This window comes from Bicyclus anynana, chromosome 5 (assembly GCF_947172395.1).
Source record: "Bicyclus anynana chromosome 5, ilBicAnyn1.1, whole genome shotgun sequence".
Taxonomy (NCBI): Eukaryota; Metazoa; Arthropoda; class Insecta; order Lepidoptera; family Nymphalidae; genus Bicyclus; species Bicyclus anynana.
In genome coordinates this window covers 443,804-468,383 of record NC_069087.1, presented here as the reverse complement: position 1 = coordinate 468,383, position 24,580 = coordinate 443,804, and the positions used below count along the sequence as shown (strand labels likewise).

At 37.6% G+C, this 24,580-nt stretch overlaps 3 protein-coding genes across 5 annotated transcripts; 2 read left to right on the top strand and 1 right to left on the bottom strand.

The window, feature by feature from the left end:
- Positions 1–519: 519 nt before the first annotated feature.
- Positions 520–10,368, top strand: LOC112048012 (caspase Dronc). Of its 2 annotated transcripts, none has more exons than XM_052881742.1 (8): positions 520–661; positions 3,367–3,506; positions 3,816–4,002; positions 4,531–4,608; positions 4,699–4,815; positions 5,217–5,398; positions 6,017–6,243; positions 7,422–10,368. In XM_052881742.1, exons 1-8 carry the CDS (start codon positions 520–522, stop codon positions 7,825–7,827), a joined length of 1,479 nt encoding a protein of 492 aa, XP_052737702.1. In that variant the 3' UTR covers positions 7,828–10,368. The 2 variants fall into 2 exon arrangements, with proteins under 2 accessions (XP_052737702.1, XP_023941112.2); XM_024085344.2 differs by lacking the exon at positions 520–661 and adding an exon at positions 2,120–2,335.
- LOC112048013 (protein CNPPD1) lies at positions 10,352–14,451 on the bottom strand. The gene is made up of 5 exons (XM_024085345.2): positions 14,256–14,451; positions 13,257–13,353; positions 12,862–13,067; positions 12,451–12,579; positions 10,352–12,002 (listed from the first exon to the last, which is right to left on the bottom strand). The coding sequence occupies exons 1-5, from the start codon at positions 14,304–14,306 to the stop codon at positions 11,298–11,300; spliced, it is 1,188 nt and encodes a 395-aa protein (XP_023941113.2). The 5' UTR covers positions 14,307–14,451; the 3' UTR covers positions 10,352–11,297.
- A 970-nt stretch (positions 14,452–15,421) lies between these two features.
- On the top strand, positions 15,422–24,532 carry LOC112048014 (uncharacterized). 2 transcript variants are annotated; one of them, XM_024085348.2, is made up of 4 exons: positions 15,422–15,907; positions 16,583–16,816; positions 17,314–17,427; positions 19,234–24,532. In XM_024085348.2, the coding sequence occupies exons 1-4, from the start codon at positions 15,770–15,772 to the stop codon at positions 19,822–19,824; spliced, it is 1,077 nt and encodes a 358-aa protein (XP_023941116.1). In that variant the 5' UTR covers positions 15,422–15,769; the 3' UTR covers positions 19,825–24,532. The 2 variants fall into 2 exon arrangements, with proteins under 2 accessions (XP_023941116.1, XP_023941115.1); XM_024085347.2 differs by having other exon boundaries at positions 16,568–16,816.
- The last annotated feature ends 48 nt before the right edge of the window (positions 24,533–24,580 follow it).

Genomic DNA, 24,580 nt, shown 5'->3' with positions numbered 1-24,580 from the left:
CTGACGGCACTCCCAGCTCCTGACTATACTGAAAGTTCGGTATCTTATTTAACGCGATTCCAAAGAATAGAACAGCTTCGCCAGCACTTCTGGACTCGTTGGAGCAAAGAATACATCGCTGAGTTACAACAACGAGGCAAATGGAGGTCTAACCGAGAAGTTTTTAAGGTGGGCAGTCTCGTAATAATCAAAGAAGACCATTTACCACCACTAAAATGGAAATTAGGCCGTGTGGTTGCTGTTTACCCCGGCACAGATGGCATTAACAGAGTGGCGGATATAAAAACGTCAACTGGAGTTGTTCGTCGAGCTTTCAGCAAGATTTGTCCATTGATAAACGAAGAAGAGTCTGGTTGAAAGGCAAGCTTCCAACGTGCGGGGGCATGTTCATTTTTACTAATAGGGTAACACTTAAAACTTAAAAAATAAATAAACGTCATATGTCAGTTGTCAGTGATAATTATAACCTTTGTAATGTAAACTTCACTTTTAATTTTTCACCTTGAGGAATACACGTTTATGTTTAAAGATTTGCACGAGAATTTTATTCTAATTCCAAGTTCCATCATATCTAAACACCTGCCTTGCCTGAGTTATATAAGGGTTGTTTTAATGAGAAACTTCTTAAGAAATGGACATCGACAAAATTATATAGATAGAGGTAGTTTTCTTTTTTGTTTACTTTTATATTTTTGATTAACAATAACACAAACGAAGTAAACTTTGCTCCTAAGATCACTATAATTTAGTAAAACTTTGCTCAATATCTAAATTCTCTTTAAAACCTGAAAAATAAAAATTTGTTTTGATAAATTGAAATTTGTAATCCACAGGTTATTAATATGCTATGTTTCACCACAGACTAATAGGATACCCCATTATTTTGACACTAGCCTACACAGACAACAGGGAGATTACCAAATAGTCCAAATAGCCCTTGGTTAAATTCGTTAATTGCGTTTTGTTACTTGAGTTGCATGTACCATTTTCTCACGCTATTTTCTTCAATAGTAGATATTTTTCGTGAAATTTAATGCTTCTTTAATGTTTTAAACAAAAGACATAAAACTTTGTTAAAATATATGCATTATTATGGAGTTTGACTTAAATTTGATAATATTATTAACGATAGTTTCACTATCGTTTTGCATAAACAATACGCAATCTTCATGAATGATTTCAGTTCATCGTTCACCATCCGGTCTTCATATAATGAACTAAATTAGACAATACCAATGTAAAGTTACGATTGATCGTTGATCGTAGCCGATCGTATGAACTTTACGATCAATGAACTCCGTTAGACAATTAGGCCCCAGTGTTACCAATTTTATTTTAACTGTGGTCTGTGGGATTTTAACGAATTCAAAAATTATGATAATGTAAACACCCCACCACTTCTTAGACCATTTGAATAACAGGACCTGACTCGGTAACCGTTACCCTCTGGCAAAGATCAAAAATCTATGATCTAACGTGTTTTTAAAAACTGTTTCTATAGAATCGATGTTTCATTGTTGTAATCGTTTTCGTCGTGTAAAGAGCTCCCTAAAAATGCCGGTTTGTGCAGTTAAATGGCATAATGTTTCATTTGAAAGTATTTAACTCTTAATTTTATCAAATTTCTAATAAAAACAAAAAAAAAAAATTATAAAAAGAATCGATTCTTTTGACGAAACAGCCAAACATCGATCAGTAATCGAAAATAAAAATAAAAATTAAGCGTGTGTGTAATGCGAGTAAAATTTATTATTGTGTGTAGTGTAAGGACATAGAATATTTTTATTGGTGTTAAATATTTTCGATGTGTGAGTTTACCTCGTCCCCCTCAAAAAAACGACAGACAATTTTGTTCGTGAATTTGCGCACGCGGATCGCGATGCATCTCCATTTTCTCATTCCTCTATGTCCGAATGGATCCGAATTAGGCCTGACTCCTTTAATCGGTGCAAAGCGCCTATTTCGGTCAACTTTAGTATTTTAGTCGAGATTTCCCGCCCAAATATTGTACGTACTCGACTAAAATACAAGTTAAAAAAGAATATTTTGTAAAAAACCTTCATTTAAATTGTTAAAGGTTTGACCATTGATTAAAGTTTGACGCTCTTTGGTATTGGTTTGACTTTGACGCAAAGTGACGTGACGTTTGACGTTAGTATAAAAAAAAACGACATCGAATAAATATTTACTCATCCATTTCATTGTGTAAAATAAAATTGTAAACAAATAGAAATTTAAACATTCAAAGACTATATTATCCGAGAAAGAAATTTTTTATGAGTTGTACTTAGTTTAACCTAATATTGGATTTATTTGTTAGAAAACTACATTAAACGTAAGTAATTTTAGAGCTCGATTTTAAAACTCAGATTAGTAAATTCCCTTTAGTGTTTTATTTTGTTATAGTGGTGTTGCTAAATTAAAACCACAAAACTTTAAAATTGAATTAATACCCAAGTAGGTTGTTTGTGGTTTCAATAAACAATGATTCATCGTCATCAGCAGATTTTTGAATGTCCCACACCCACTAACTGCCGCTACCAAGCTTCCTCTCTTATATGAGCGCGCTGTGGAGAATAGCCTAACTTTGCTGCTCCAACGTGACTGCTGCTGCGTGCTTGCGGACTTAGAGTGATATGTTTTGACTATAAAAAAAGTACTTCGAAACTTCTGGAGTGTAGCTAAGTTAAGCATACAGCAGAACAGTTTACTTTTTATTTTAGAAAAATCCATGGTTCTTGTGGTTTTTGTGAAAATTTCACACAAATAGAGTTATGGGCTGCTAGTTACTTGGTTACTACACTATCACACTCCAAATTACCTTTCCTTTATGAAAGGGGTTCTCACCAAATGGGCTGATAATAATGGCTTTGTTATATTTTATTGTCGTCATCAACCCATATTCGGCTCACTGCTGAGCTCGAGTCTCCTCTCAGAATGAGAGGGATAAGGCCAATTCTCCACCACGCTGGCCCAATGCCGATTGGCAGACTTCACACACGCAGAGAATTAAGATAATTCTCTGGTATGCAGTTTTTCTCACGATGTTTTCCTTCACCGATTGAGACATGTGATATTTAATTTCTTAAAATGCACACAACTGAAAAGTTGGAGGTGCATGCCGCAGACCAGATTCGAACCCACACCCTCCGGAATTGGAAGCAGAGGTCATATCCACTGGGCTATCACGACTGAGACTGGGCTATTTTATTGTATGTTTTGATATTTGTTTTTAACTGACTTCAAAAAGAAAGTGGAGGTTCTGAATTCATTGGAATATATTATTATTTTACCACAGTAAGTGATACCTATTTAGCCTATATAAAATATAAGTCTATATAATATATAAGTACTTTGTATATACAGGTTCCATCATGCAGGAGGAACACAGAAAGGCTATACAAAGCAACTTTATTTCTCTAGTAGAACAAACTGATTTGGACCTAATGGTGTCTTCTTTGTATGAAAAAGGTGTATTTTCTGAGCAAATGATAGAGCCATACAAGGTAAGTTAGTTTTCTTGCTGATTTAATGGCCTGAATTTTCAAATCTTGCTGATCTAATGGCATAGCAATTGCTGGTTTAGTGAATCAGCCCTAGTAAGGCTCATTAGCTAATGGATTTGCAAAATTTTAAACTATTTTAGTTACAAAATTACAATTATTTACATAAAACAAGTTGACATACCTCAGGTTGACTGGTACAGGGCAGCACAATGTAGCATGTGATTGTGTTCTTTGTTGTGTCTGTTTATTCCCTCAACTATTAAATATAATGGTAAAATACTGAGCTTGTTACATAATTATTGTTTTTAGGACACCAATAAAGATGTTAGATCACGCAAACGGCTTCTCTACATGGATTTGATGCGGCGTGGCCCAGATGCCTTTGGTCATCTTGTGGATGCACTCTCTGAGGCCGGCTACTGGGACCTGGTGCGAGAGCTGGACCCTGACAGCTCCCTGCACATACGGTCGCCGAGGAACCCTGTGCCAAGTACTAGTAAATATCTAGTAAATCAAATTTATGCAAGTTGGTCAGTGTGTACTGATTCTGCCAAGAAGAGCAAACAGGAAATACAGTAGCCCTGCTCTTTTAAAAAACTGTACAATTAAAAATTATTAACAATTTCACATTATGTATTATAAGCGGACGCTCGCGACTTCGTCCACGTGGTATTCAGTTATTCACAAATCCCGCGGGAACCATGGGTTTTTCCGGGATGTTAATCCAGATTAAAATCTATTTCCATTCCAAATGTCAGCCAAATCGCTTCAGTAGCGGCAGCATAAAAGAGGAACAAATATACTTACACACAAACTTTCGCCTTTATAATATTAGTGTGATACTAGACGACGCCCTGCGGTTTCACCCACATTACCTCTTTATAATATTAGTATTGATTAAAGTAGGAAAGGGAGAGCTGATTGTTTCCTTTAATCTCTCTTATTATAAAAGAACACACATTAACTGTTTTGTTTAACACATTGTATACTAAATGTAATTCATTTAAAGTGACTTTTTGTGCAGGTGAATATTCTCTCGAGAGCGATTACGTTAGTTTGAGTGACAAGAAGAAAAAATCGAAAACTGGAGAAACAAGTAAAAGTGGGTAAATCATACAAGTGGGTGATATTGAAAGTGTTAATTTGGAATATAAGTCACTTTTCAGTTCTTATGTACATTTGTTTTTTCCAGCCGTGTTGGATCCATTGCCAGAACCGTTGCCTTCCAGCAAGGATATGCCAGACCCTTCAAGAATTCCACAATTCCATGTTGTGAAGTCAACTAAATTTGCTGAATACAATGGTGGTGGTAAGCTACAGTAAATACATTTGCTTAACCTGCGAATAACGACATCAATTTGAGCGTGCTTACAATAAAAAACACGCGGCAGTGTGTGCGTGCCCGCATACAAGGCGGCATTACGAATAGCAAATGTTATTAAGATTATTTATTATATAAAATTTAAACTAGCTTTACAGACACATGCATCACCATCGGTGGTTTCATAATGCTGAATAAAAATAAAAATTACACTATAGCATTGTGCTCGCTGCAAGTTTGCCTTGATTGATAGGATTAAACACTTGAAACTGGGGAGTAGGAAACTAACTGAGATTCATTATAGACAGGGCGATGTAAGTTGTTTGAAATTCAAATTGGTTATATTTAAGATTTTTGGAGTAAGTGTGATTGCTAGCGCGTGTTCGCAGACATCAAGCTTTACCGCACGCGCGGCCGCAACCGCGGCTTCCTCGTGGTCTTCAGCTACATCGAGTTCCCCAACAACATGGAGCCCTACCGCTACGGCGTGGACGTGGACTGCAAGAACCTCAAGTACCTGTTCACTGAGCTGGGATTCAGGGTGCTGTCCTACCAGGACCTGACCAGGAGCGTGAGTACTGACATGATGTAATGTTTCAGCACAAGTTTATGTCCAAAAACCTTGTTTTTCTTGTTTGTTTCTTGATTGCCAGATCTCTCGATGGTAAGCGATGATGCAATCTGAGATGGAAGCGGGCTAACTTTTTAAGAGGAGGTTGTATTCCACACCCCTTTTGGTTTCTACACGACATCGTACTGGAACGGTAAATCGCTTGACGGTACGTCTTTGCCGGTAGGATGGTAACTAGCCACGATAGAAGCCTCCCAACAGCCAGACCTGGACCAATTAAGAACATCTCAATCAGCCCAGCCGAGGTTAGAACGTAGGACCTCCATCTTGTAAATCCACCGCGCATACCACTGCGCCACCGAGGCCGTCAACTTATTATAAATTTTGGCTACCAAACTCAGCTTTTGAAATTTGTAATATTTTTTCCTCAACTTTATCCAAATCTAAACGTTTGGAGATGTAAAAAAATGACACTTTATATTTGAATGACTCAAGATCTACCATCTCTAAAAGTTACATTATTAACTAAACTATATCGTTTTGTACCGTACGCACCTGTGACAGTGACAGTGAGTACGTGTACGGTCATCAGTCAAATGTAACGCGAATGTGTCGCAGGAGACCCTGGACACGCTGAAGTTCCTCAAGGACGTGATCGTGGACACGGAGTGCGTGTTCGTGGTGGTGTCGTCGCACGGCTACGAGCTGACCGGCAGCAGCGACAACGAGATCCGCTGCCACGACGGCAAGCTCGTGCGCATCTCCGAGATCGTGGACCACTTCAACAACAAGAACTTCCCCGCGCTGCGCGACATCCCCAAGGTGTTCATCTTCCAGCTGTGCCGGTGAGTGGCGCGCGTGCCCTGTGTTACCTAGGAATGTCGACAAAGCGCAGACGTCAAATTATTATTTAGAGTATACAAAACAATACGAGAGAAATGTATGACGTATGTATTACATCGAAATCCATAATATGTCAAAAAACAGTTGCTTAGCGTCTACTTGCATATGATACGAGTAATTGAATATTGTTTTTGCATTGCTAATGTTCCTTTAGTTTTATTTCCCAACAAATCAAAAATCAAAACCTTGTCTTTCAGTAAGTGCCCAAAATTGTTCAGAAGGCAGACATTGTATTCTGGCCCTTTTAAAATATGCAGAAAGTAAGAACTTACTATTAAACTTTCCATCTATACTAATATTATAAAGCTGAAGAGTTTGTTGGTTTGTTTGATTGAACGCACTAATCTCAGGAACTACTGGTCCGATTTGAAGAATGCTTTCAGTGTTAGATAGCCCATTTATCGAGGAAGGCTATAGGATATATATTGTTATATATTCCATTGCCGTATTCCGACGGCAACGGGAACCACGCGGGCGAAATCCCGCGGCGGCAGTTTACCATGTATGAGCGTATAGTAGTAGTATGTATGAGCGTAATGTTGACTGTGGTTAGACGTTCTATGCTCGAGTCGTCGAGTCTGGACTCCGGTATAATGCGCACAGTTAACTTCTACATCTCTATCACTATTTCACTATGCTTAACAAATGGAAAACGACTATCCATTTCAAAGACTCGATTACAACTCATCTGCTCAACTAGCAGACTACAGTGGGGGCAGGGTGCTCTCACTATGTCAAGCGTACCGGTTACGCGCTATTTACGCGGGTACCGACGCGTTGTTAATGAACGAGTGTCGCGTGATCAACCTTTTACAGTCTTATTTATTTAGACAGTAAATAATTAAATCCTAATTACATGAAAGTCTGATTCTAATATTATCACAATAATTAACGTTGATTTTGTTAACCTATCAAATAAGTCACTCGCCGACATATACAACCTACTCTGCCTCCCACAGTGCCACAGACCTCAAGGCTCGAAGTCTTGCAGTACTTGGCGTTTCCGGTCGGCTTTCTTGCCTATGTACAAGTCATTGCTCGTCATCCTTGTCGTATCTATGACGTGTACTGTACAACCCACCACTTGCTGCCATCGTGTCATGAGTGTGTACCTGTGCAGGGGCTCCAACGAGGACTACCTGACGCGGCCGCGCGCGGGCTGGGCGGGCGGCGCGGGCGGGGCGGGCGGCGGCGCGGTGGCGGACGGGCAGGCGCGCGCGCCGCGCCACGCGCCGCCGCCCGAGCCGGCGCCGGGCCGGCCGCGCGACCGCGTGTATTCCGACATCCTCATCGCGCACTCGACGCTGCCGGGCAGCGTGTCGTACCGCGACGGGCTGGCCGGCAGCTGGTACATCCAGACGCTGTGCGCCGTGTTCGCGGCGCGCGCGCACGACTGCCACGTGGAGAAGCTGTTCACGCTGGTGGACATGCAGCTGCACGCGCACTTCCACATCCAGACCTCGTCCGTGGACCGCTGGGGGTTCAACGACCGCCTCTACCTGCACCCCGGACTCTACGAGACGTAGGTGCGACCGATGTGACTTGTGACCCCAACCCGACACCTTGTATTGGAATATCTTCAACATTTACACTAGTATCTATGTATAAATAAATAAATGCATAAAATATAAAAAAAAATGTAATGTAAGTTAATAATGTACATTTTAGTTACTAAGATAATTATTATTATTTTACACATATAATTCATACTATATTTTAAAGACAATAAATTAAATATTTATTCAATATCTATACTAATATTTTAAAGAAGAAATATTGTGTAACGAATAAACTCAAATACTGTTGGGCTGATTAGAAATTTTCTTTCACCAATAGAAAGCTACATTATCAGTGAGTGACACTGCTATATTTTATCCTCGTATTCCCTCATAAGGGAAGCTGCGCGAGTAAATCCATGAAGTGGTGCTATCATTCATTATACAACTAGCGGACGTACGCGTGAAATTCCGTTTTCACAAATGCCCAGAAAACATGTATTTTACGGGATAAATATGTTGCTCCTCCTCTATCTGCCGCTGAAAGTCCCATTATAATCCGTTCAGCTGTTCCAATTTTTAGCCCAGACAAACAGATAGACAAATATTTAAAAAAAGTTGGATTATGTTTTAGTATCGTGTAAATAGCTTTAATACAACACAGTAATTTAGAATTCGCAGACAGACACTTAGTATTTTTTTTTTAAAGTTCACACTTCTTAAAAACACACTTCAATATTGTTTATAAATGACATATTGATTTGTTTTGTGTGGTATAGTATTATAAGCTTATAATTGAATATACTGTTTAATGTATTTATTCTATAGTACATCTATAGATAAAAGAAAACAAGCATGCAGTCTGCCTGTCAACTATAATTAAGTAATTTACCTGTAAACTTAACATAATTAACCAATGCATTTTAATGGAAGGCTATATAACGCATTTACACTTTCAATAATAATATTAAAATGTATAAAACAACAATATTTCTCTAGGACGTGATTGACTATGACTATAACACAAAGTGTTCTATAGATATTTTTTACATTTTTGATAGATATGTATTTTATAAGCTTGAATTAACGATGTAAGAGTGCGAAAACTTTATAAAACATTTATTTGACTTATCTACATTCTATAAATACTTATAGTTAATGTACATGTAGAGTATGTAACCCCAGGAAAATATTCTGTAAATAAATATTAGCTAAGGTTATAATATCTCAAGCTTGCGCTGCTTATTATAAAGCAGAAAGTGATTGCGGTTTATACTTTTTAGTGTTACTCGAGCGTCGCGGTTTTTTTCTCATTTATGTATCTTTCTTTTTATTGTTTGACAATGCTTAATAATACAAAACACTATTAAAACCAATAAATAAAATAGCTCTCCCGTTGCGGGACATTTTGAGTGCCCAGAGTTAGGAACCTCCTCACAATGCGTGCCGTCATAAGAATCACTGCCTTCTGTATCTGACCCTTAATCCAACTGTGAAGCGAAAGCTTCATAAGGTGTCGAAACTTTTCGCTATAATTCTATAGTAGGTACTCTCATACCATTGACTTAAACGACTATCGGAATTCGGAACAATTATAGTTGACTCAACATTCCACATGGCGGTGATCTCGTGAGCAAGGTATTTTGATACTTTTTCTTTTTCAACTTTAACCAGATTATCGTCAGTTATCAATGACCGATCGACCAGCACCAGGTCCATTTGTTTGTTTGGTTGAACGCGCTAATCTCAGGAACTACTGGTCCGATTTTAAAAATTCTTTCAGTGTTAGATAGCTCACTTATCGAGGAAAGCTATAGGCTATCGATAATCGTTTGGTCCCAGTAGAGCAATGCACTGCTGTTTATGATAAGAATAAATGGTTCGGTAAAAGTTAAATAATATTTTTAATTTCAGTTCAAGTTCAAATCTTGCTGAAATCGTCATATTATATTAAAAACTTGGTCATTTTCGCATATCGTAAAGTTACCCACAAATCGACAGATTTAGGAAATGCTCAATTTTTAGTGTAACTAAACAACCACATAATCTATGGCGCTCGAGTAAATCCAAAATCCCCTCGTGGGCTCCTCTGCCCAGCTGTATGAGATTCGATAATAAATAATTATATTTTGTGCCAATAGTCTAAACAGTAATAGTCATGTTTAGATTTTTATGTATTAAATAGGTATAGTCTCTCCATTCAGAACAATATTGGTGCTGCACATGAAATTGTATCGGTGGAAATGAATAGCCTACTATTTGGGAGGGTTATCAACTGAGTCGTCGGGCCATCAATCATTGCCCCTTCTATTATTGACATTTATGGCATCACAACTCAGTTGATAACGCGCAGAGTAGTAGGCTAAACTATAGGCATAGGGAAATGATTGTTCGACGAGTCTATGAATTGACTGGTTGCTAGAACGTTTGTATGTATTACCAGATATGCATTTTTTTAGAAGCGATTGCTCAATCAATGTTTATGGAATTATATCATGTATCAAGTATTTTTGTACTTTGCAATACAATATTTTTATATTATGAAAATAAACACTTTATTATATAAAAAAATGCGTTTTATTTAGTTACAACACGTACAAAAATATATACATAGTAGAGTTTACAATGGTTAATGTTTTTTTTGAATGATAAGATTTTTAAGTATAAACGTTTGATTTATAAAAAAAAAACACTTACACAATAACGTTACACCTTTTTTCTTTCATTTGTGATATCACCAAATCCAATTTATTTTGCCGTAACTAGATAATAATGATACAATAGATAAAACTGTCACTGACGCGGGTGCACGGGTGGAGGGAGCACGACCATGAGTACCGTATACTTTAATGTATAGTATAGTACCTTCACTAGACCTATCTGTTGCAGTAGGTAATGAACAAAATGGTTAATGGTGTTAACAGATGACCAGTATGCACCACGACTTAACTCACGAGCAAAACAAATATTGACCAATAGCCGTAGAGTCGAAAATATCACTTTCTTTTGTTGCTCTGTCGCTATTGGTCGAATCTCTTCTTCTCTTCAGGAGAATGTCGTTGACGCATGCTAGGCCTAAGTACTGGGTCAACATCAATATAACTGTCATTGCTTTACATTAGAGCGTTTTAAATTAATAATTATACAGACAACCTACCCATAAAAATTACATTTTTTTCGCGCACTTAGCGTACAGAATGGAGGGACATGGAAGCGGCGAGGATGGTTTTTTAAAGCGAAGCTTTTTACGCGCCTTTGGTACGGGACCTGACACGTATTGAAAACACGGAATAGAGTAATGAAAGTTGCTCCTTTTTAAGTGAGGCCAGAATATAATTTTTATTTAAAAAAATAGATCGTTGTTATATTTTTATTTACTATTAATATATAAAGAATGCAGAATGCATGTGGAGCGTGATGTAACACTAAAAATCTCCTCAAAAGAAAGTTTACAGTACATCCTCACCTCACTTCTACATAAATCGCGTGTAAAACTTAATCTATCGATCAGACATGGACGCCACGAAAACGTTTAGTTTACTAAGATTGAGCCACTGGCGGACGCAGCGCCTCTCGCTGTATCTCCTGCTACCGTCGCACTGTTCCAGTCCTGGGAGGACATCCTGGGCTTTGAAGAATTCTGTGTACAGATTTATTTTCTCTAGCCATTTCTGCATGGGATTGATCAACGAGCTTTGATACAACCAGTTCAAGACGGAAGTCTTAGACCACCACGGCTCAAATGATTTCCAATCGTGAAGCACAACTGCATCAAACCAATTCCTCTTTGTCTCCACAGTCTCCTGGTACTTAGACCATCCGTCGCAACACTCGAAGCTGGTGGGGTATTCGTTCAAACGAGACAGATTATCATTGTCTTGTGTTTCAACAGTAGTGTTGGGCATATTGGGAGTGACTTGTGCGGTTGTGAGGGGAGATGCGGCGGACGTCTGAGCGGAGAGGGCAGTTCGGGCCGCGCTGTGCGCCAGCAGCAGCAGCACGGCCGACGTCAGCAGGGCCAGGATCGCCGAGAGGCCCAGGACAGCGTCCCTGGCCACGGCGGCCAGCAGCGCGGTGTCGCTGGCGGCGGCCAGGTCAGAGTAAGTGAAGAAGCCGCGCGCGCGCGCCTGCCGCAGCGCCACCTGTCGCTCGAGCCACGCCAGCCCCGCCTCGAACGACTTCTCGCTCACAAACACATTCCAATCCTAAATTTTTTAAGAATATCAGTTATACATTTTATATAAGTTATTCTCCCCTTTCGATCTGTCATAAAGACTGTGTCAGGAGTGGGTACAACAACATTCTGATAGACCAAACTTATAACCTCAGTGTGAATTGTGCCCTTTAGGGTGAAGATTTATGCAGAAATATTTTACGAGTAATATTGGCTTTAGTTGCTGGATTAATAATACTAATAATAAGATTTTAATTGCTAGATAATAATTTAATTGCGAGATTACAGACATAAATAGAGACGGGAACGAGGGGCGGGGATCATATCACCACCTTCAGTTCATAGCACTGAGGTTCATATTGAGGCTTCAAATATTAGTAAAATGAATGTTGTTTTGAAAATCACATTCTATGAACTGAAATTGTATTTAAGCATTAAATCACTCTAACTTCTTTTCAAGTTAATAAATAATAACTCACTATAGCATTAAGGAAATCCACTTCAAGTTTGTTGAGCTGGCTGAGATCAAGTCCCCCAGACGCCGCCCACTCGGAGCAGATCACCTCGTCGTCCTCCCCATCGTCTTGTAAGAACTTGTTGCTTACCATCTGTAACGTGGTCATAAAGTTCTACTTCTATAATAAATACATTATTAATTTATTCCTACCTTAAAAGGCTTGAACACTCTACTTTTGTTTTGCTTGCCAGATGGAGCCCAAAGAAAAGGTTGTCTTTAAAGACTTCTGCAGAGATGCTTATTCTTTCTCAATTTTGAATATTCACACAAATCATTGTGGAGAGAAACACAAACGTTGGAATGGCTTTGCACATTAACTATCAAATAGATGTCAATCACATATGGTTGCCAATAACCTAATGTTATAAAGTACCAGTGAGATGAGGAAGAGATGATCGGGCGCGGCAGCGGTGAGGTAGTCGGCGTTGCAGCGCTTCAAGCGCTCGAGGTACAGGACGGCGAGCACGAGCGCGCACGGAGACACGCACGCAGAGCGAGCGATGCGCGCCGCTGCGTCTGCGTGCAGGCGCCGCAGCGAGCGCCCGCGCTGCGCGTCCGACCACATCTCGCATGAGATTTCTGCAACAAAACTGTACATTTAACGGCTGATTGCAATAGAACACTACACAATCTTTCAAATAATTACTATTTTATTCTTATCATTTATGATCATCATTAGTTTCAGTCACAGTCATCAACTAGCTACCTTAACTTAAAGTTACAAGTACTTTACTATTTTCAGTTATCTCAATACTTAATAATGTATACCAGTGACTGGCAGACTAAGGCAGGGCAGAGTAGGAAGCTCTCCGTAGTACAAGGTCTTTGTGATCCTCTTCAGGAATTCCTTGTGGTCGCCCATGGTCTGTTAGAACAAAAAGATTTCATAATTTTACACAAAAACAACTAGTAATTATAATAATAAAGGTTATTCCATTAATTATTATAATAAAAATGAAACATGTTCAGTATAATCTAATGTAATGTAGGCTTTCTAAATTATTTATGAAGTTTTTATTTCTTTGATGTGCTTTCTCCTTTCTCTTCATACACATTCGGCCAAATTATTTTTCCTGCTGAATTATTTTAAAATAAAAATGCATAGATATCTGATGAGTAAGACTGTCCCCTCTTCTTCAAAATGCAATTTAATCATTTAAATTAATGTTCTCTAAGTGAAACTTATTATAATATAACTACAATAAGTTTATTTACTATTTTCCTAGAATTAAATACATTAAAATTTATAGGTATTCATCTCAAAATGTAATAAAACCATACATTAATTTCATTAAAAATTGTCCAAAGTAATTGAGTTAAGTATTTAATACATTCAAATGTCCACAACTTTCACATTTGTAAGTGTGACTGTGATCTCGATGACTCATAATATAAAACCTGTTGCATTCAAAACTATATCATAATTTTCTCTGCATTAAGAGTTCTATTGATTGTTGAACATGATATAACTATACTTGCCATGCAGCTACACGGCTTAATATACATGGTGTGACAGGTCAATGTTATAATGTTGTAAATAACTTATCTCATCCATATCGGAATACGTATAACAGTACGTCAATAACCTAAAACTTAGAAACTTAAAGTATCGCGATTTCTTATCAAGATTTTCTTCCGTTAAAAACTGCCGAAATTTCTTTCTTATCAAAATAGTACAACTCATGGTTAACAATAGATGTTATTTCAATGCTTTTTTATTCAGATGCGCTTTGCTACGTGCATTCTCCTACGACCTCCTTTAGATACCTTGATCTTGGCTCTGGAGCCGTCTTTTCTTCGTTTCGATACGTTGGACATTATATTTAAAAAAATGTATACTTTTTGTTAATTCAAATCTAAAAATGTGTACGTGTAAATGGTTAATTCAACAAATAATTTTAGTTTTAATCGTATCCTACACAACACAACCGTACTTTTGTTGACAATTGACATTACAAATGACAATGACATTGACTTTGATGACTTGATGGTCCGGTAAATTGACCACAGTTTAATTAAAATTGGTTAGTACTTGACATTTGGATTTTAGCATTCACTATCTGTGGCATTCACCCGGACTACATCTACTACTTGCCTATCACTTGTTAGACCAATAAGCGAAAAAAAACTCAAATTACCTTCAAATTACAATGAAACTGAAGTTTGGAAGTAAAACTAATTTGCATTAAAAAATTCGTTAGCTATCGATCGACTATCGATGCCCAAACAATGGCTTACATAATCTAAATTAGCCGTTCGACAAGTAAAATCGAACGTTTTCATCTGTCAAATTCAATCGTTTGCGTTAGACATTATTTATTTTTATTTTATTTATTTATCATTTCAAATAAGTAATTGCATTACCTCAAAACAAATTATGCATTGTTGTCGTGCAATTGAGATGATGACAATTTTTTTAAATAAGATTATGCTAATAGTAGGTAAAGCAATTTTTTAAAAGCCTAAAAGTTACATGGTATCTGCGATCATTATTTTCGGAGCTACAGGGATTAAAATTCTTTTATCTTAATTAGATATTAACAAACCTTTACATTAAATGTGACATTTTTGCATTTTTTATTATGTGAAATGTGAACAATAAACATAAACCTTAGACCATAAAAAAAGGAACTGCCTTGTAAACCGTTATCCCTCTGTCAAAGATCAAGAATCTAACGCGTTTATAAAAACTGTTGCTATAGAATCGATGTTTCATTGTTGTACTCGTTTTCGTCGTGTAAAGAGTTCCCTAAAAATGCCAGTTTGTTTAATTGAATGGCATAAAAACCGGCCAAAAACTTGTAGTTTATATCACTTAGCTAAGCTGTGATCGTCTAGGATTTTTAATGTTGTATTCAACTCTTTATTTGTCGTCTGTGATTCAATTATTTACTATTATTCTGTGTTGTACAGTATTTGTCAAATCAAAGTTGTCAAAAAATTACCGTGAGGCCGTGAGCACCGTCGTCCGTCAATTTTAACTTTACCGTTTACGAGTGTATCTGCTATCTTGAAATAAGCAGTTTTTTATTTTTTTCTAAATCAGATCATTATTCATTATTAATATATCTATGCACAATAATGGTTCTGCAAATGTGTGTAGCATCAACCGAATAAAGCTCTCAATGTTTACATAATTTGTTTGGGGTGTGTAGGCTACTGTCAGTGTTATTGATTTGCTAAAATTTATAAAAAGAACTTGAACAAAGATGTAGGAAGTTTTTTAACAAAAAAACCATGAAAAGAGTACTCGATTAAAGTGTAGTGATAATGTGATCAAAATGAAAACTAAAAGTTTTTTGCTGTTTTCTACGTCAGTGTTTGCAATAAGTCTGTTCCTGATCATTTTCCACTCGCAGCCGCCGCAGTCGTTCCAAAACATCGTCACGCAGACTCATCAACATATCAAAGACTTTCAGGTACCTATCTTATTGACTACCATCTGCCATCACCAATCATTGACTAGTCATTGAATGTAGCGGCTGTAAATCGCTACTATTCATTCTGAACATCCATCAGATGTCTAATCTCTCAGTCTAGTTGTCCATAATCATTTAAATGTAATTTACTAAGTCAAGGTTACTACACACTTGAAGAACTCGTTAATGATGAAGATGCTTGGAGGAAATACCACTAAAACAATTTACCACAAGAGAAGCTATAGTATGGCAGTTGAATTTCTATAAAAAACCCAAGTGTCGAATAGCCAAGTATATTTCCTTCTTCTAGTAATATTAACAAAGTCTAAAATGTGAGAATACAAACAACAATTATTGTAAACTCAAATTTAAACTATTGCTGTTTAATTATAAATTTAATTTAAAATTTTTAAGCAATAGACTGACTATTGCTTAAACATTTTAAATTAAATTTAAATTCTCAATCAGTATTGAACAAAACCAAATTTATTTTATATAACAATAACAATAATCTACCATTGTACTCGAATCTCAAATTATTTTACTTTGTACATAGTGTAATTGCAATATGACTTTCAAGAAGCAGCTTTTGTCTAATTTTCCTTATTCATATATAATTGCATAGTTTACTAATATAAAATTATCATCACAACAAAACAGGTTTCTCTGTCCCAGGAGCAGCTCCGTGATGAAGAGGAACAGCACCTGGTACAAGAAGAGCGCTACCTGCGACTGGTGGGGCTGGAGGGGCAGACGGAGGCCTGGCACAACACCACTGTACCAGCACTGGTGACACATGCCAGGAACGATGAGCATGCCCTGGTTGTGGCATTTGTGCGGGCAGCTGCTCGCTTGCCTTACACCATCCTCGTTTATAACTTAGGGTTGAAGCCCTACTCACTGGCCATGGTAATGATAAATGCTTAAAGGAATTAAAAATTATAAAAATAACTGCTTCTCTGCTTGTGGGGCTTTTTAATGTCCAAGCAATTGCTCGGGCACCCTGACCACCAACTGGTATTCACGGCTTTGCGAGTGAGAGTGAGGAATCTCTTCACAGTTGACTCCATTTAAGGACTATTGTCTACTGTGTATGTTCCTTGATCCATCAGTCAAGAATATCCTTGTTAATTTTCACACCATTAAATGCATTCTTGAAACATGTGATTCAACTTCTGAAGTACAAGTAGTTAAATAGATAATACATGCACTTGAGGTGCTTTTGCTTCAGATTGATACATTTACCTACAGGCATTCACTATGAGGCTAGATATTCTCTGTTATTTATTTAGTCATTCTGTCTGTCATTGATTTCCACTCATGCAAAAAAGGAATAATGTAATTTACCTCATGTTTACTCTAAACCATTCCACTTGAACTAAAAACGTCACACTGTAATGTTGCAGGTGTCAAACTACTGCAACTCATCGAAGTGTGCAGTGATAGACTTTGACCTGGAGCTGTTTCCCTCGCACGTCAGCGATGAGAGCATCTCTGCCTTCCGACCGCTCATCATTCAGGTGAGAAATATTGTGTACTACACTATATGGGTGAGTTGTAAATGACAATTTAGCAGGCTGGGAATAAACCCATGACACCTCAGTGTGAGTCCCCTCTTTACCACTGAGCTATCGAGGCTCGCTGTTTTTGTGGGCTTGTGTTCATCAAAATTGGTTCAGCCATTTAAAATTTTTACTCGATAATATATTCAACACCAGTCTAATAGAGAAACGAATATCTTAGTTGCTGCAGCATTATTTAATAACAATATGTTTAGTTAGTATGATCGAAATTGTTTTCTATTTTTTTTATAAATGTATGTATGTCGTAGTCGATCGATAAGTCGATGTCGATTGTCACATTACGATGCCGCCGGGTCTCGTCGCCTCAACAGGCGCCTAATCGATATCCGATGGCCTGATAAAACGCAGGCGGGGCCGAGTGACACACATGATGAAATGTTTATCGATTTTATGATTTCTATAACAGTTTATTCAGCTTATCAAGAAATCAACCGATTGATTGTATTTTTATCATGTGACGTAGTTTAATACGCGTATTCAGAAGGTTTAAATACGGTTTGTTCGTCACTACGCCATGCATGACTATAGGTACTACCAGACCAGACCAGCAAGTAGATAAAATCTTAAGGAAATTAGTAATATAATATACCTACACAGTGGCGTGCACTTCATAGGTGCAAACACTGCCTATTTGGGAATTGAGCCTAAAACCTCTCCGTCTCTATGCATAAATTCACAACGTTCGTCGGCGTATTGAATTTTAGAAAACTCTGATTTGCGATTTTTCAAATTCAAAAAACTTTGTAAGTTAATTTTTTTGTAGTTTCAACTCCTCGAAATAGAATAGAATATATGTAGATGATTTAAATATATTTACTAAAATATGTCTGTTCCAAACGCTTTTACAAATCTTTCTAGTAGGTACAGACTATAGACTTATAGGTCTAATTATATCCACTCGACGTGAGTCTAAAATGAGGCAGACTGAATTAATAATAAGTAGTATTGGACTGCAAACACTGCGAGTGTTGTGTGACGTACGTACTACTCACTGTGTTGTACTCGGCACAGCAGATTGAGGTGCGAGGTCGCGATGTACCAATTTAAATCTGTCTTGCCGTTTTCCGAGTTTTAAATGGTTTTACTAATTTGTGACATCATATACCTACATATCTGTTTGTTACGTTACGAGTACATTTATGAACTCAAAATTTGATAGTTATTAAACAATTTTAAGACATAAGATAAAGTATATTTTTTGTTGTAAAAGAGTATAAACATATCTTAATTACAGAACCATGACCGTACACCATTACATTTTTAAATGAGCAATTCATAATGTGTGACTTCATTTGATGAATAGGTACAATGAGCTGATGTATATGATAATGGGAATGCAAATTAGCACCAGCTATCATTAATCATCGTGTTACCCACTGTTATTTCAAGTTCATCTATGTATTGTATCCTATAGAAAGTAATTTTATTATAACTGGGATGGGAATCATAAAAAAGACGGACCTAATTAAAAGAAGATAAAAGTACAACTTCTAAATCTTTCACCTGACTGGCTGTTCACGTTAATGAAACCGTCGAGTCTGCGTTAGGAGTGTGTATAACTTGGCAAGTTCGTTGATGGCACTCCCATGATATGCGGGCGACCGTCGGGTGTGAAATCGTGCGTGCGTGGGGAGGCACTACACGCCCTCGCGGGCCGTGCGGACCATCGGGAGTATTACGAACGAACTTGCCAAGCTATAGTTTGTGTACACTGTCAGTATAAGCGTGTGTGTGTGTGTGCAGCACGCGCTGAGCCGCGTGGGCGGCGTCATCTACTGCGAGGCGACGCAGCGCTGGGCGGGCTCGGCGGCCGAGCTGGCGGCGCTGTGGGCGCGCGCGGGCGCCGACGGCTCGCTGGGCGTGCTGGCGTGGCCGCGCCGCGCCGCCGTCACGTCGCTCACGCACCCGCGCATGTTCCACTACCTGCGCGCCAGCACCGACGACTTCCTGTTCGTGCAGATGCTGGACGCGGCGCGCCTGCTGGTGGCGCCGCGGCCCGAGCTGCCCGACGTGATGCGCCAGTGGACGCAGTGCGCGCTCACGCTGGACTGCATCATGCCCATCGGCGCGCAGTCGGCCGGCTGCCGCTTCGACAAGAAGCCGCAGTACCGCTACTCGGGCTGCCACGGGCAGGACGCGTCGGCGCTCAGCATCGTGCTAGGCGTGCGGGCCGGCTACGAGGAGGCGCGCTACGCGGTTCGCGGCGCGCGCGGCGGCTGGCGGCGCGTGGGCGCGGGCGCGGCGCGCGCGCTGTTCGCCGGCCTGCAGCGCAACGCCAGCGACGACGAGCGCCCGGAGCGCCCGGAGCGCGCCACGCTCGCCCCGCGCGCCTAGCCGCACCCGAGCCGTACACCACTGTGAAACTCACCACATGTTCGAGTTGAATTGTGCACCATATCTAATTTGAATTATAATGAAAGCGGAAGCGTGTGCGAGCGATTCTATGCCGATCTTTATTAAAAGATATAAAACTTTTAATAATTTATGCTGCTATATTACTGTTTATGGTTGGAAAATTTTAAGCTTGAACTGGCTTCAAGTTTGATCTGAGTTGAATCGTTTTAACATTTTATTTTACGGTTAGTGATATTTAGCGTTACACAGTGAAAATTATACCTGATTGAAACAAATGCTGCCAACTGAGAATAGTATTTTGTGCGACCGCACTGTAGCGTCACCAGCGTAGACTTTCGTCGTATGTGTAGTGTGTGCACGTCGCATACATGCGACCAGTGGAAGTTTTCAATGTTTTTATACTGTTACTATTGCGTTAACGTAAACGCGAAATTATATGAAATTGTGTAGTAGTGCCACTAGATGGCGCTGTTTCAATTCCTTAGAAATTCGCAATGCGTCTGCCGCACGCACGCGTGTGACGAACGCCTTTGCTGGGAATACTCGGACGTACGTGCTTTAAAAAATTGTGTATTTCTTTTTCAAAAATATTCTCTGGACTGATTTGATCACAGTATTTTCTGACTAGTCTGGGCTAATTACAAATATAAACATCAAACATATTGATGTATAGTTTAAAATTAAAATGTATTATATAAATGATACACAGCCCCTCACATATTTTGTTTGGGTAGAGATTATTATTTGAATCTGAGAATTTTTCAAGTAAAAGAGGATGTTTACCCGACTGCTACCATGTACCTCCATTGATACTACAAAAGGAATACGCTATTTTTGATCCTGCCAATTTACTTTATTTCAAAACAAAAATCTTGTAGTGATACTAGAGGAGAAGCCAACACTTTCACAAATTAGTTTTAATATTGCTTAATTTATTAGCATTTGTAATGATTAGGTATCTGTGTAAATAGGATAGTGTTGTTAAAGTGCAAGGTCATGTAAACAATTATTATATTTTTTGTAATTAAGTTATTACTTTTATATTTATTATTTTAATTTGTCGATATTGCATTGATCTTATATTTTAGTTTTAGTGTCAGTCAGTATTGTGAAATAAGTATTTATTTGTTTTAATTTTTTAATGTTAAACGGCACATTGTAAATTGATATACTTAGAAAAATTTCATGTATGTATTATTAATTTTAAAACATCCAGCTCTGCCTACGTATAATGGAAATGAGACATCACGAGGAATGTGTTGTCTTTATACTGAAACACATTGACGACTATACTTGCGTACACGAACGTATGTTGACTGCGATTGGTTAACAGTGCGCTTACACGGGAAATTTCTGAAACAATTACTGCTTGACAACACATATTGATCAATGTGGAGAAATTTTAATAAAATTCAACAATTGTTTTAAATTGCTCCATTGATCATGCCGTTGACACGTGATATTGCCAAATATTCATTCGTTTAGGTTCAGTCAATTTCTCTCTTTCGTTGGAATAGATATGTTGCTCTCGCGAAGGTGCATAAAGTTAAAAAGCATTTTTTCTTGTGTAAGTGCATCTTTTGACTAAATTAATTTGTTATTTCATTATTTGTGGAAGGTCAAAATGAAGAGATTTTGTTTTTTTAGATCTGTGTTTTGGTATGCACGTTTTATTCTCATATTATCACGATTATTAAATGCAATATACGCTGTAAAACTTACCTATGCTTATCATTAAGTACATACTCTAGATGTGATTTCCTGCGGTTGTTATTAGCTTTATTTTTCATTTATGTTATTCGTTATTTTAATCCCATATACGTAAAATCGTTACATTCTACAAATTACATTGCATACAAACTAACTAAAGCACGGAAAAATCAATAGTACTCGTAAGGTATAAATATAAATACTTGATTTGAAATGGACACTATTACGAAACACGGAGAATGTCTTAAAAGTTTATTTTCGTGTATATTTTGATATGATAAATTCTAATCATGTGTAGGTACCTAAGTCTATCATTTTTCATTGCTAATTAAAAATTACCTTCTGGTATATTTTCCTAATAATTAATTATAGTGTATTCGATTGAAATACATGTAAATGCAGAAGTTAAATTTAATTTAATTTACAAAGTTATAGTTGAACGCGTGTACAGTATAATTTTGAATGTGACAAAACTGTATTCAAGAAACCAGTGCTACAATTATCAAAAGAGAAAGAAAAGTATTTCCTTATGTTTTTCCCAGACTTTAAATATGAGACTTACTTTTAAACAATATCATTTGTTCTAATAAAAGTTGTCAATGTTAAACAATATCACATCAGAATACTCAGCTCAAAATAAGTCTTAACTGAAACCCTCTAGTCAGCAGTCGTCCCTTAACACGTATGTCTGTGTATTTGTATTATTCATTCAAAGAACACTGAACTCGACCGAAATATTTTGAGCGGTCCGAATTAGATTTTCGACTATTTCCAAAAAACAATACTTTGTAACTACTTTCATTTCATTTGTCAATTTCAGGCGTACCTAAACGGTACACATTGTTACTACTCATGTGCTGTGTTGCTGTCTGTGTATTAACACTACTTATCCTTGCCCCTAGCTATTGCACATTTTTGGTGGCAGCTGTTCTAAATTATTATAAGATTGGCAGAGGTAGATAGTACAAAATTCACATCGTATGATTTAGTTTGTTGTTCTTTTATGTATCTATATAAGTAGGTAGTTCGATCAACGTTTAGTACAACTCATACAGTAACATACAATATATACACGCAGGTCCGTTTTAACTCGTGCAATACGCCTTTGAATATACAGTCTCTGGTTGTAGTAAAAACTTTTAATATTTGTGATGTTTTAAAAAAATGTGTATTTAAAAATTACCTATTGGTAATGGTAATATTACCTAAGTACATATTATATTAAAATTCTTTTCAAATTCAAATTACTTATTAGGCTTAAAAGTAATATTTGAAAAATAAGTCGAACCATTAAAAATAAGCAGGGGGCGGTTAAGCAATTTTTATAGTAGTTTACGGACTAGATGCGATTTGTTTCCGTAATCATATCAGAAATACACGCGCAGCTTGCAGCAGCAGCTTGGATTTTAATCAAAGATCGGTTTAGTGTATGAGCTATTATGTGTTCCTTCTTCAGACGGCTGAGCCGACCGCAATATTTTTTTTTGTACTTGTCTAAACGAAATCGCAATAAGTAACATGTTTATTTAATAATAGTACTAGTAATTAAAATGGATCTCAGTATAATTTTAAAAGAACCAATTAAGCGTACCTATAGGTATGACTAATATATTGATTAGCGTCCGCCGGGTGCTGTAATCGATCTATCGGTATTCCATCTAAGGGCGTGTCCAAACAGCGCGGCGCGATTGCCGCGCTATGTATGGACACAACATTACTGTACAAACTTTTTTTACCGCACCGTTACCGTAGTGTTATTCTGAAGCCAGCGCAATCCTGAATTTTTGGTGCATGCGATATGCGCATAAAAAATCAATAACTAAAGTTTCACTTCGCGAGCGGAGATATTATACAATCACTGCTAGGAATATGTTTAAATAACATTGCTCTTATCTTATTATTTATAGATCGATTACAGTATCAAGCTCTTAAACTATCACTAATAATAATAATAATAGGATAATTAATGTATGCGAGGGTTCCGTAGATATACTTTGTAAAGGTCGTCGCACTCACGCAGCTCCTCCCACATGTGGAAAGTAACTACTCATGTTGTAATTTCCATGTGGGTTTCTAGTATAAAGAATATTAGAAAGTCGTATGTTATATACATTTGTTATTCGTATGTTACCTGCAGCTCAGCTGAAATGTTCATTGTACACAGATAACTCAATTTACAGCTTTGGTATGCACAAACTTGCGATTTTTATACGTATCTCAATGATTCGCGTTTTTTATTTAATAGGAGTATAGACACAGTGGCGCCCACGGTACAAAGATAATACTGTGCTGCTTCTCTGCATGCTTACTCTGGACGTACGTAACATGTTGTGCACGCCATTCTGTTTCATTTGATAATTTGGTACCGACCAGTACAGGCTAATGGAAACTCTTTTAACATTCAGTAAGCTCTATGTAAATGATGGGCGACCAATAATGGACAGATAAATAAGTCCAGACCAACGAGATGTCTGGTGATGAGAGAACAGCATATTTATTATCGACCAATAGCGGTGAAGTTGAAATATAATTTTCTCTTTTTACTCCATAACAACAAAAGAGAGGGCGATGTTTTTGATTTTACCGCTACTGGTCGATAATAATTGTTTCTCACGTCGAAATATTTCGTAGTGCGTATCCTAGACCTTTCAGATAGTAGCACGAAGAAGTTTGAGTGTCACGATCTTTACTTTGATTTTTCTTTAAAAAAATTGTGTGAACATTGGTAAAGGCTGTGAAATGTGTGAGTTAATGATTTAATCTAAATTAAGTAATAGATATGTGTAGTGAAATGTTTTTTGGTTATTTTTTTTTTGTTTAAACAGACTGAACTAGAAGCTACGGAACACTGTACAAATGTTTTGTTTTGTATTCGTATGACGGGGAATATGTGCATTTTAATCGCGTTAATTGCTTTTTGTATTTAAGCTAATAACTTAATTATTTCTTAGACAGTATTAAATTTGAATTACTGATTTCGATGTGTTTCATTTCGCTCGATCTCGAAAATAATTTTGTAGAGTAG